A 13439-nucleotide genomic window follows, 5' to 3' on the forward strand; every position below is an offset into this window, starting at 1 on the left:
ACATCAACCAATCCGTTGTTCTTCCTGTGTTTTTTCCGAAGCCCCATTCTCACCCTGGAGAAGTGGCTCTGCATTCCCTTGATTGTAGGCATACGCTGGCCTTCTTCCTGAAGCGCACCGCTCCGCATTTTTTTGCTTCCCAGCAGTTTCTCTCTTTCGACCTTAATCGTTTGGGTCGCTCTGTTTGTAAGTGGACCATTTCTAACGGGTTGGCCGCTTGTATCTCCTTTTGTTATGCTCAGGCTGGTCTCTCCCTGCCGGGTCGCGTCACTGGCCACAAGGTCAGAGCAATGGCGGCGTCAGTTGCTTTCCTCCGCTCGACTCCACTTGAGGAAATCTGTAAGGCTGCCACTTGGTCCTCGGACCTCGCACTACTATCTGGATACTTTCTTCAGGCGTGATGGCCATTTTGGCCAGTCCGTTTTGCAAAATCTGTTCTTCTAAATTGCCAACTCTCCCTCCATCCCATTCTGGTTAGCTTGGAGATCTCCCACATGTAGAGAATATGCTGCCTGCTTGTCCTGGGATAAAGCACAGTTACTTACCGCAACAGGTGTTATCCAGGGACAGCAGGCAGATATTCTCGCATCCCACCCACCTTCCCGTGGTTGGCTTCTTTGCTTGCTATCTGAAATGAGGACACGCTGAGGAGACGCATGTCCCAGACCGGGTGGGAGGTGCACGCGCGGGCCAATCGCAAGCTTGAAGGTCTTCAAGCAAGTCTGCTTGCGAAAATGTCCGCTAGGGGGCTCCGTCGGTGACGTCACCCAAATGTAGAGAATATCTGCCTGCTGTCCCTGGATAACACCCGTTATGGTAAGTAACTGTGCTTTCTGGTTAGACTAGAGGTCATCTGTCCCAGTGGCCAGTTCAGATCACAAGTACCTGAAAGTATTTAAAAGTGTAGATCCATCCCTTATTTTATTCCTGCAGAAAACAGTCACTTTCCCAGGCCTACCTGGCTAAGAATGGTTTGAATTTTTTCTCCAGCATCTTGTTTAAGCAATTTTTAAATTCAGGTGTACTAACCGCCTTGACTATATGTTCCAAAAATAAGTTTCACAGCTTAATTGTTAGCACAATAAAAACTTATTGTCTGTACCAGACCAGTCCAGAACCCAATGGATTATATCTACAACCAGCAGATGGGAAAAAACAATCAATCAAATTTGAGGTCTTCCTTACAATGGGTACTACACAGGCTCAGCCCAGCAATATTTTTTTCACCAGGAGATGTTGACAGACATACTGTGCTATGGCTCTAGACTGTTTGGCTCCTAGCCCTGTTGGAGAACTAGGTTCCCAGGAGTGGGAGGCCTCAAGGGATACCCAAAGGAGTCTTTTTTTTTTCTCTCCTTTGCCCATGAGTTTTGGGGTTGTTTTTTTTTGTGTTACCCATCCCTCCCCAGGAGCTTTTTTGGTCAAAATAATTTGAAATAAAGTCTCTCAGAAGAAATTAATTTAGGTGCAGAGATCTCAGCACAGAGAAGAGTTTCTGGATGGGCGCAATCTTCACTGTAGAGGGGGGGCCAGTAGATAGTGCTCATTCTGTATTGCTTGGTAGATTGGTATAGTCTTTACAAATGGGTAATATGCCTCACTGCTACCAGCAGGTGGAGCCTGAAATCAAACTTGTATATTATCAGTATAGCATGCCCCTCTTGCTACTTCAGTTTTCCTCAGTCTCCTGTAGCAGGTGGTAAGGCTTTTCAGCTCCCCTCTTAGCACTGTTGGAACTTTGTTTGTGGACTCCTAGTTCCCCTTTTTGTGCTGGATAAAGCTTGGGCGGGTTCTGTTTGGGGATCCATCCGACCTCAGGGATGTTAAACCCGGTGGGTCTCGTGCTGAGTCCCTCCCACCCACCCACCTTCCTCCACCTCCCCACATTTTTGTAGTGGGCCTCAGCAGGCAGGTTGGTGAGCCCTCCAGCTTTGAGAGCTGTAGAGTCTGTTCTAAGTAAAAAGAAATAACAAAAAAAGGTCTAAAGGGCTCATTTCCCTTTATAACTCCCTTTTATTTCTGTGTTTTTTCTCAACTAACCGGCACTTTCTTTACAGCTAGGGCGGTTTTTAGCACATTGAGCTCTTTTAAAGGGAAAAAGTGCTCCAGGTGTGAGGTATTCGTGGCCGGCCTGTGCAAGCATTGTGCAGGCTGGAGCGGTGGGGAAGCCTCGTCGGCAGTGGATGCCAACGGCCTCGCGGTTTGGCTTCGGATTGTGGGGAAGCCGGGCTTCCCCCGACGCCCACACGGGGAGTTTCCCAGCCGACGACGATCAGGGAGCACAGGATTCCCTAACCGCCAGTTCAGCTAGGGATTCCCTTTTCACGTCGGTCAGTTCCTTGGCCTCTGCGTCAGGAAAGTCCCAGGCTTTTCAGACACGACAGGCCACAGGAGCTCTGATTTTGACGATTTTAGGCACAGGTTTAAAGAGCATATTGTACTGTCTACATATACAGTAGATCAAATAGCAACCTTGTAAGTTTGGAATCAAGCCAACCAACAGCTCCAGACCACTACAGTAGACGCATATAGGTACATGGCCAACATACTAACTCTTAAGACTGCTGCCTTGAATACATACAATTGCATGTAGTCCCACATGCTTCTGGGCCTGCATCACCCAGGCCTGCTGGTGATTCTTCTGGGGCAGTAGGAAGACACTTCCCAACCTTGTATTCAACCAGGCCCCTAAATATGCCAGATTTTGAAAGTGAGGAAGCTTGCTTTTCTAGAAATTTATCAAGCAACCAAGATGGTAGCATTACCATCAAGCATCTGTGCAGTAATGCATTTGTTCTTGACCACAAAGTTATGAATAATCATCCAGATATGGGTGGACTAACGCCATTCCTTACAAAGTTTTGCAGCAGCCATCACCATGACTTTGAAAAAAGTTCTTCGGACGATAGCCAGAGGAAGAGCTTAAAACTGATGAAAATCACAAAGCATAGCATAGAAACTTTTGAAGCTAGTTCTCTAAGAAGTGTAAGAGGTGAGAAACTTGCTGTGGGAAAATATTGCTATGACTGGCTGTAGTGTTTTCATTCAAAACTTCAGCAAAAAGGGCACCAAGGACCTTCAAAATTGGGATAGCAAGCAGATCTTTATTCCAAGACCTGATGCAGGCCATGTTTCGGCATAAACACCTGTATTCACCCTCTCAGCCCTCATCTAATTTCCACTGCCTTGCTTCAACTCACTAGCCCCAGCTCCCTTTCCCTCTCCTTCTTTCCCTTGTCTCCGGACCATTCTATCCCTTACATTTTACCCATCTCCTATTGCCCCTTTCACCATTTTTTAAACCCCATTTCCACTCATATTCAACCTCTTCAGACCCATTTCCTTCCTCTCTCATACTCTTCTATAGCACTCCCATCCTTTTCAAATACTTTTTATTCACTGTCCAGGATTCACTCATCCATGTTTCAACCTCTTCTTAAACTTTAGCCCTCTTCTATTTCCTCCTATCCACATCTGTGCTCATATTCCCATCCTAATATTCTCATTGACTGTCCCATCCATAATTTCTTGCTCTGCCCCCAACACATTCCCACTCAATCACTAAGTTCCCTCTCCCTGCGAGCCCCTTCTGACTTCTCTTCTCCCCTGACATCTACTTGTTTTTACCCTCACACTCCCATGGTTCAGCATCTCTCCCTCCCCAACTACCATAGAGCTTCTTTTCCCTCTAGAGCTCATTAGCAGTGGTAAAGAGTCAGATACCCTATCTCTGGCCTGCCGTGCTTCCTTCCCTATGCTATGTCCTGCCTTCTCTAATGCAACCTCCTTTTTCTGTGTGGGCAGGGTGGGGATGTGGTTGAGAGATGGGGAGATGCTGGATTGTGGCATGTGACTTATCTCAACAGCTTATGGGTGCAGGTTCAGGTGGCAAGGCAAATTTTAAGGATGGAACTTGCCATCTTGTAGCAGCACTTATGGTTCTGTCTCCCATCTGCTGGTTGGTATATATAGTCCATTTGTTCTGGTATCATCGGATAGGAATCAATGAAAGAAGATTAGCCGGTAAGACCTCTGATTTTATTTTAAATGCTGTTTGTTTCAAGGAGTGTCCCCTTGTCATGATGCCATTTGAAAGAGTAAACAATTATACTCTATTTACCTATTATTGGTTTCATTGATTTCACCAGACATGGAAAAATTGTGCACTGTAGCAGTGAAAGCACCTCACCTCTGGCTAAAAGGGATGTGATTTGTCAAACTTTGCCTCCACACCCTCTCTCAGCTCCAGGAGAAGAAGCCGCTCCCTCTGGTTCCCCCTTCCACACCCATCGCCCTGGGCTATGTTGTAAACAAGGCAGATTTATTGGAATTTAAAGCACTGGACAAACATTTCACAAATGTATCCCAGTATTCTCACCAAGTAGAGCATTTTCTGCACCAGAGAAATCATTATCTTCCAGTGCACAATCCTGGGTTCCCCAGCCAGTACTTTATGATACCTGTAATGCATTGTGGAAGGTCAACAATGTGTACTGTCACTCTTATGGAAAAGAGGTGAGGTAAAAACATGTGAATTAATTTTAGTCTGAAATCACACATACTTCAATGTGTTCTTAAGTTTATGGGTATTTCTGCACCTTTGGGGTGTGTGTCAGCAGATGAGCTCACAATCATGGAAGCTTCCAGGGGCGTTACATCTTCTAATGCAGTGTTTTTCAACCTTTTTTGGGCAAAGGCACACTTGTTTCATGAAAAAAATCACGAGGCACACCACCATTAGAAAATGTTAAAAAATTTAACTCTGTGCCTATATTGACTATATATAAAGTAATTCACTTGAGTGCCACCGCCGCCATCGGGAACAGGCCGGCGCCAAGTTCTCCCTGCTTCTCTTCCCCGCGGGGCCGACCAACTCTCGCCACCCGTCGTCAATTCTAACGTCGGAGAGGACGTTCTAGGCCAGCCAGGCAGCGATTGGCTGGCCCAGAACGTCCTCTCCGACGTCAGAATTGACGCGAGTGGCGAGAGTTGGCCGGCCCCAAAGGGAAAAGCAGGGAGAACTTGGCGCCGGCCTGTTCCCGATGGCAGCGGTGGCACTCAAGTGGCTAAAGAGCCGCAGTTTGCCGGCCTAGGGACAACACTGGAGGGTGGCCAGCTGTGCACCCCCTTGGGACGTAAACCCGGGGTGGGGCAGACCGCCTCCCCCACCCTGGTATGCCACTATCTGTACCTCACTCCCTCCCTATGACCAAAAATTCTCCTTTCTTCTATTCCCCGTGTACACAACCATCTCTTTCCCTCCCTTCCTCTCTCCAAAGTCCATGCCTTCTGTGTCCAAACACTCATTCCCTCCCCCACCTCAGCATCTCTTTCCCTCCCTTCCTCTCTCCCAAGTCCATTTCTTCTGTGTCCAAAAACGTATTCCCTCCCCCACCTCAGCATCTCTTTCCCTCCCTTCCTCTCCCAAGTCCATGCCTTCTGTGTCCAAAAACCCATTCCCTCCCCCACCTCAGCATCTCTTTCCCTCCCTTCCTCTCTCCCAAGTTCATGCCTTGTGTCCAAAACGCACTCCCTCCCCCCTTTTGTGTTCCGTGTTTGCCTCCCAGCCCATCTTTGCAACTTTCTCAGCAAAACGAAGCTCAAGCCGCGAGGCTTGTCTTCTGCTTCCTGCCTGCCCTGCCGCGCACAAATAGCCGAGCGGAAGTATTCTCCGACGTCAGCGCTGACGTCGGAGGGCAGGCTTTGCTTAAGCCCTCCCTCCGACGTCAGCGCTGACATCGGGGAACGCTTGCGATCGGCTATATGTTAGCTGCAGGGCAGGCAGGAACAGAAGACGAGCCTCGCGGCTCGAGATGTATTGAACTCCGCGGTCCCCCGTCCAGCTCTCTCCTGTCCATGTGGGGCGGACCGCCCCTCTCCCTAGACTGTGGCCTAGGACCCTGGGGGAGCCCGGGCCCCCTGTCAGCTCCGGGCCCCTGAATGCAGGACTGGTGGTACTGCCCTGATGGCGGCCCTGACCGTACGGCACACCAGGCAACATCTCGCGGCAAACTAGTGTGCAGCGGAACAGCGGTTGAAAAACACTGTTCTAATGGTATGTGTGCCAAAACATATAGGTTTATTAGGATTTGCTATCCCACCCTTCGTAAGAAACATCTGGGCTGCTTACAATCTAAAAAAATATACAAGGACATGGAAAGGGTAGGAGAACATGACATGGCAGAAAGGAATGAAAGCAAAGAACTACAATTCAAATAGGACAGCAATAATATTGGGATGGGAGGGAGACTTTTCAAAATATCTCTGAGACTTAAAGCCTTAGGAAAAGATTTGTAGATTTTATCCTCTAGAAAACCTAACCAACTGTAAAAATTGCCACTTCTGTAGCAGTATGCTAGCAAAGCTTTCTGCATCCTGTCAAGTGGCTGATCTCTATGGCCTGCAGTATTTCCATTACTTTGCCTGTATTCTCACTATTTTATTTAATAACATAAGAGGACAGCCACTCCTTTATGGTTGCATGAAAGAGAAACAAAATTAGACTCACTCTTTCCAAAGTCTGTTTTGTGCTGCCTTCTAATTGCCATTTAAACTTCAGTTTTGCCCTTTATTTGGCTCCTCTGACCTTGCAGGGTTTGATGAAAACATTGAATCTCAGGGAGAACTCATTCTTCAGGAATCGTTCCAAGTCTGGGACCCTAAAACTTTAATCCGTAAGGGCCGTGAGAGACATCTCTTCCTGTTTGAGATGTCCCTGGTCTTCAGCAAGGAAGTAAAAGACTCCAGCGGGAGAAGCAAGTACCTTTACAAGAGCAAACTCTTTGTAAGTAGAGCAAGTGTAGAACATGTCTTTTCCCTGTAGAATCTGTCACTGGGATGTGCTAGGCTTTGCAAATAGGTTAACTTGTTTTCACCCAATTTTGTTAAATCCCAGGGTAACGAAACTATTAGCTATTTGGTGCAGATGCAGGGAAGTGCACAGGGGTTTTCTAACTTTGGGGCTTTAACCCAAAGTTTGAAGAGAATTCAGCTCTGGTTAGGATTTTATGCCTTTTTCTTCTCTGTACTGTAAGCATACAAGGCCCACAACTTTTCTGGCTTCCTTGAAGATGAATTTGGAAGGGGGTTTGGAGGTGTTGAAACAAAGAAATTCTGGACCTACCCAAATATGTGTATTTGCAAAAATTGTGTGTTGGTACTGGAGTTTCATGTGCATATATCTGTGGGCTAGTATGCTATTCTACAATATACACTCTAATATTACAAAATAGTGTGCACGTTTGTATGCGTATGCAGCTCCAGGTGCTAATAAAATTCTTTTTTTTTGTTTGCCGGGTATAGCTACCACTAGCGCAGATTCATGTGCACATGCCTCTGAAATACTCTCCTGTGTTTTTTAATGTATTTTTACAGACAGCCTATCGCCATATATTTGCACCATGTACTTTGCTTACTGCCTTAGGAAGCACTTTTTTTTTTTTCCAAACATGTTAAAAACAAAATAACCCATAATGAGCTTTAGCACAGAACTTTAATACAGCAGCTTCTGCATTGGCCTTTTTGTTTGCAAATTAAGGAAGGGGATAACAATTAACAATCAAGTTGTGTTGAGTGAAGGAGATTGAATGCTGCTCAAACTGAGATGCCATTGCACAAACCAGCAGTGTCGCTGTTAACTTGTAGCCACTTTTTCCTTTGCAAAGCAGCAGATGAATCCAGAGACCAGTGGGATATAGCTCACATCGACCAGCAGGTGGAGATAGAGAACTGATTTCCAGTTGGCTTTATAGCCTGGTGTTCCTCCTCTTGAATCAGTTTTGCTCTATCTCCCAGCGGTGGTGGAGCTATCTCTCTAGCTCCTGGAATCTAACGGTGCCTGGTGGATTGGTGATCTCCTATGTTGAGCCTTTGGCTCTTCAGTTGGATAGGGGTGCCTGGCTGATTGGTGCCGGCTTTAGGAGTTACACCTGGGCCCTCCCAGGTCCCTGCTCCACCCTCCCCTCCGAGTGATTGAGGGAATTTGCCTGCTCTCAGCGTTTGTAGTTTCTTCATTCCAGTTAAAAAAAAACAAAAAAAACGCTTCTGCCTGTGCTGAGCTGTGCCCTGGTGAGGTAACTTTGGATTACCGTATTTTCGCGGATATAACGCGCGCGTTATACGTGATTTTACGTACCGCGCATACCCCTCGCGCGTTATATGCCTGAGCGCGGTATACAAAAGTTTTTAAACATAGTTCCCACCCCGCCCGACGCCCGATTCACCCCCCCAGCAGGACCGCTCGCACCCCCACCCCGAACGACCGCTCGCACGCGCTCCCACCCGCACCCGCATCCACGATCGGAGCAAGAGGGAGCCCAAGCCCTCTTGCCCGGCCGACTCCCCGACGTCCGATACATCCCCCCCCCCGGCAGGACCACTCGCACCCTCACCCCGAAGGACCGCCGACTCCCCAACAATATCGGGCCAGGAGGGAGCCCAAACCCTCCTGGCCACGGCGACCCCCTAACCCCACCCCGCACTACATTACGGGCAGGAGGGATCCCAGGCCCTCCTGCCCTCGACGCAAACCCCCTCCCCCCAACGACCGCCCCCCCCCAAGAACCTCCGCCCGTCCCCCAGCCGACCCGCGACCCCCCTGGCCGACCCCCACGACACCCCCACCCACCTTCCCCGTACTTTGTGTAGTTGGGCCAGAAGGGAGCCCAAACCCTCCTGGCCACGGCGACCCCCTAACCCCACCCCGCACTACATTACGGGCAGGAGGGATCCCAGGCCCTCCTGCCCTCGACGCAAACCCCCCTCCCTCCAACGACCCCCCCCCCCCCCCAAGACCCTCCGACCGCCCCCCCAGCCGACCCGCGCCCCCCCTGGCCGCCCCCCCCACCCCCCTTCCCCGTACCTTTGGAAGTTGGCCGGACAGACGGGAGCCAAACCCGCCTGTCCGGCAGGCAGCCAACGAAGGAATGAGGCCGGATTGGCCCATCCGTCCTAAAGCTCCGCCTACTGGTGGGGCCTAAGGCGCGTGGGCCAATCAGAATAGGCCCTGGAGCCTTAGGTCCCACCTGGGGGCGCGGCCTGAGGCACATGGGCCAAACCCGACCATGTGTCTCAGGCCGCGCCCCCAGGTGGGACCTAAGGCTCCAGGGCCTATTCTGATTGGCCCACGCGCCTTAGGCCCCACCAGTAGGCGGAGCTTTAGGACGGATGGGCCAATCCGGCCTCATTCCTTCGTTGGCTGCCTGCCGGACAGGCGGGTTTGGCTCCCGTCTGTCCGGCCAACTTCCAAAGGTACGGGGAAGGGGGGTGGGGGGGTCGGCCAGGGGGGTCGCGGGTCGGTCGGAGGTTCTTGGGGGGGGGGCGGTCGTTGGAGGGAGGGGGGTTTGCGTCGAGGGCAGGAGGGCCTGGGATCCCTCCTGCCCGTAATGTAGTGCGGGGTGGGGTTAGGGGGTCGCCGTGGCCAGGAGGGTTTGGGCTCCCTTCTGGCCCAACTACACAAAGTACGGGGAAGGCGGGTGGGGGTGTCGTGGGGGTCGGCCAGGGGGGTCGCGGGTCGGCTGGGGGACGGGCGGAGGTTCTTGGGGGGGGCGGTCGTTGGGGGGAGGGGGTTTGCGTCGAGGGCAGGAGGGCCTGGGATCCCTCCTGCCCGTAATGTAGTGCGGGGTGGGGTTAGGGGGTCGCCGTGGCCAGGAGGATTTGGGCTCCCTCCTGGCCCAATATTGTCGGGGAGTCGGCGGTCCTTCGGGGTGGGGGTGCGAGTGGTCCTGCCGAGGGGGGAGAAGAATCGGACGTCGAGGGGGGGCATCAGGCTTTCAGGATGGGGACAGGACTTCAAGGGGGGACAGGCAGATCTTCAAGGGGGACAGGCAGACCTTCAAGGGGGACAGGACTTCAAGGGGGGGACAGGCAGACCTTCAAGGGGGGACAGGCAGACCTTCAAGGGGGGACAGGACTTCAAGGGGGACAGGCACGGAGAGGCGGGGCAGTGCACCGAAAGTCAGGGCGGGTGAACGGTGAGTCGGGGCAACCAGAGGAGAGTCGGGGCAGTGCACCGAAAGTCAGGGTGAGTCGGGGCAACCAGATGAGAGTCGGGGAGGGCGAAAGGAGAGTCGGGGTGGCCAGAGGAGAGTCGGGGAGAGCGAAAGGAGAGTCGGGGTGGCCAGAGGAGAGTCGGGCAGCATGCGCGTTATATGCCTGAGCGCGGTATAGAAAAGTTTTTGTACATATCATCGTGATTTCTGCGCGCTATACCCCTGTGCGCGTTTTACAATGGTGCGCGTTATATCCGCGAAAATACGGTAATTACCAGCTTTATCCTGACTGCAGGGGGGCGGGCTGAGAGCGTGGTGAGTACTGAACTTCATTCTGTTTTTGTGCCGCCTCGAGTGCCGGTCCGGTTGGGAGGGGCGGCGTGGTGATGGCGGAAGAGGCTCGTCAGCGGTGTTCACGCTGTGGGAAGCGTCGAACACCGGCGGGAGTGTGCTCAGCGGGGTGCTTAGACGCACCGGCTGAGGATCCTTTTTTGCAGGCAGGCGAGGGGGCCAGTTCCCGCGTCCGTGAAGCGCGCTCGGCGTCCCCGCCCCTCGCGGTCGGCTCGGCCTCACGGCGTGGTACTGCCACGGCCGAAGGGGGGTCGGCAGGGGGGGGGAGTCGGAAGTGCGGGAGGGCGCGGGGGCTCCGCTCTCCGGCGCCGAACAGGGGGGTGCTTCCGCGGTTGGCCTGGGCTCGTTCACCCCGGAGTTTATTATGTTGATGCATAAGGCTTTCATGCTGCAGTGCAGTCAGCCTGTTCCTCCGGTCTCGGTGAACTTGCCGGTGCTTTCTGGGCCCCCGGCTGTTCCCCTGAAAGTGGATGCTGGGGAGAAGGCGAAGGGAGATGGTTCTCCGGTGAAATCGCCGATATTTAAAAAGCGCAGACTCGCGTCCGCGGACGAGCCTATGGTTGTTTCCCCTTTTTCCCTTCCGGAGTTGTTGGAGGAAGGTGAGGTAGAGGAGTGGGAAGAGGAGGATTCCCAGTATAGGGAAGTGGATGACCCTTCCGCGCTCCGTCTTTTCCATCGGGAAGAACTTTCCTCCTTAATTTCAAAAGCTTTATTGAGTTTAAACATTTCTCAGGTGGATTCGAATGTTTCAGGTAACCCTCTTATGGCAGGTACCCGTAGGCCACCGAAGGCTTTTCCGGTGCATGAAGCCATGCAGGAGCTGATCTCGGCTCAATGGGATACGCCGGAGGCCGGGTTACGGGTAGCAAAGGCCATGCGGCTCTTGTATCCGGTAGTCCCGTACGAATTTGAGAAATTTAAATTGCCTAAGGTGGACGCACTGGTAGCCGCGGTTACCAAACGGACGACCTTGCCTGTAGAGGGGGGGGTTACATTGAAGGATGCCCAGGATAGGAAGGTTGAATCTTCGCTGAAGTTATCTTTTGAGGTTGCTGCAGTGACTTTGCAGGCCGCAATCTGCAGCTCTTATGCGGCAAGAGCCTGTCTGCAGTGGTCTCAAGGGATGGCGGATAATTTGATGGAGTCCGGGGGTGCTGTTCCTTCGGAGCTGGCTGATTTGGAATCGGGTTTGGCTTATTTAGCGGATTCCTTATATGATATTATTCGCGCTTCGGCGAAACAAATGTCGCTTTCAGTTGTCTCTCGCAGGTCTTTATGGCTTCGACATTGGGCGGCAGATGCGGCTTCTAAGCTTCGTCTGGTGAAACTCCCTTTTAAAGGGGGTTTATTGTTTGGGGAAGATTTAGAGAGATTGGTAAAGGATTTTGGGGATACCAAAACCCAGCGGTTACCGGAAGATAGGCCTAGGCCCCCTTTGAAGTCCTCGTCATCTAGACCTCGTTTCAGGGAGGTGAGGAGGTATAGGTCTGGGAAACCGTTCTTTGGTTCCGCGTATGGTGCCTTTTCTTCGGCTAGGCCTAAGGGTCGACAGAGAGGTTCCTTTCGTACGACGAAACCTGCTTCCGGGCAGCCAGCTCGTACCCCGGCAAGTCGCGCCCCTCAATGACGGGGTCTTGGCCCCCTCTGCTTTTCCATTAGGGGGACGCCTGTCGGCGTTTTGGGCGGCGTGGGCCAAGATCACGTCGGATCGTTGGGTGTTGGATATTATTTAAGAAGGGTACAAGTTAGAATTCGCCGCTCCCGTCGCCGATTCTTTCTTGGTATCCCCGTGCAATGGGGCAGCCAAGGGAGATTCGGTCCGCTTAACTCTTCAAAGTCTCCTGGATCTAGGGGCGGTAGTACCTGTACCGCCGGAAGAGGTAGGCCGCGGTATTTATTCCCTTTATTTTGTTGTACCAAAAAAGGGGGGTTCCTTCAGGCCAGTGTTGGATCTAAAAGGAGTCAACAATTTTCTCAGTGTTCGCCATTTCAGGATGGAGACGGTTCGCTCGGTGATTGCGGCCGTACGGCCGGGAGAGTTTCTCACGTCCCTCGATCTCAAAGAGGCGTACCTCCATATTCCAATCTGGCCTCCGCATCAGAGGTTCCTGAGGTTTGCGATCCTCGGCCAGCATTATCAATTTCGGGCTATGCCCTTTGGCCTGGCAACGGCTCCCCGCACCTTTTCGAAGGTGATGGTGGTGGTGGCTGCCTTTTTGCGCAAGGAAGGGATTCGGGTACACCCGTACTTAGACGACTGGTTAATCCGCGCGTCGTCCAGGCAAGAGAGTGTGGCGGTAACTCAACGGGTAATCTCGCTCCTTCAGTCGCTAGGGTGGATCGTCAACTTTCCCAAGAGTTCTCTGTCCCCTTCTCAGTCTTTGGTGCACCTGGGGGTCAGGTTCGAAACTGGCCTAGGAATGGTGTTTCTACCCCGGGAACGGGGAGAGAAATTACAGTCTCAAATTCGAGGGCTTCTCGGGTCGCCCAAGCCTCGGGTTTGGGATTATGTTCAGGTTCTGGGCTCGATGGTGGCGACTCTGGAAGTGGTTCCCTGGGCTCGGTTCCATATGAGGCCCCTGCAGATGTCGCTTCTTTCTCGATGGTCCCCAGCATCTCTGGACTATTGTCGCCGGCTCCGTTGGAGTCCTCGGGTGGCTCGCGGCATGCACTGGTGGCTGACCGAGGTCCATCTGTTCCGGGGCATGCCGCTAGCGACGCCGGATTGGGTCGTGATTACGACAGATGCCAGTCTCAGAGGATGGGGGGCTCAGTGCCGGCAAGCTTCCGTGCAGGGTGTGTGGTCCTCGGGAGAGGCACAGTGTTCGATCAATCTGTTGGAACTGAGGGCGATAAGGCTTGCGCTACGAGAATTTCAGGCCATGATTCAGGACCATCCGACCAGGATCTTTTCGGACAGTGTCACGGCGGTGTCATATATCAATCATCAAGGGGGGACTCGGAGTCCTCAATTAGCCGAAGAGGCGATGCTGCTGTTTCAGTGGGCGGAAAGGCATGTTCCGCTTCTTTCAGCAGCACACATTGCGGGTCGCGAAAACATTCAAGCGGACTTCCTCAGCAGGAATCGTCTCGATCCCG

The 13439-nt window shown here is 52.2% G+C and overlaps 1 protein-coding gene across 7 annotated transcripts in view; it reads left to right on the plus strand.

Moving 5' to 3' along the window:
- TRIO (trio Rho guanine nucleotide exchange factor) overlaps nucleotides 1-13439 on the plus strand; it is an 830868-nt gene that overhangs the window by 555732 nt on the left and 261697 nt on the right. For all 7 annotated transcript variants that reach the window (XM_033929852.1, XM_033929845.1, XM_033929848.1 and 4 more), the window contains one exon: nucleotides 6594-6784. In XM_033929852.1, coding sequence (XP_033785743.1) covers nucleotides 6594-6784 — 191 coding nt within the window. The remainder of the gene's footprint in view (nucleotides 1-6593; nucleotides 6785-13439) is intronic.

Source organism: Geotrypetes seraphini, chromosome 2, assembly GCF_902459505.1.
Source record: "Geotrypetes seraphini chromosome 2, aGeoSer1.1, whole genome shotgun sequence".
NCBI classification, from domain to species: Eukaryota; Metazoa; Chordata; class Amphibia; order Gymnophiona; family Dermophiidae; genus Geotrypetes; species Geotrypetes seraphini.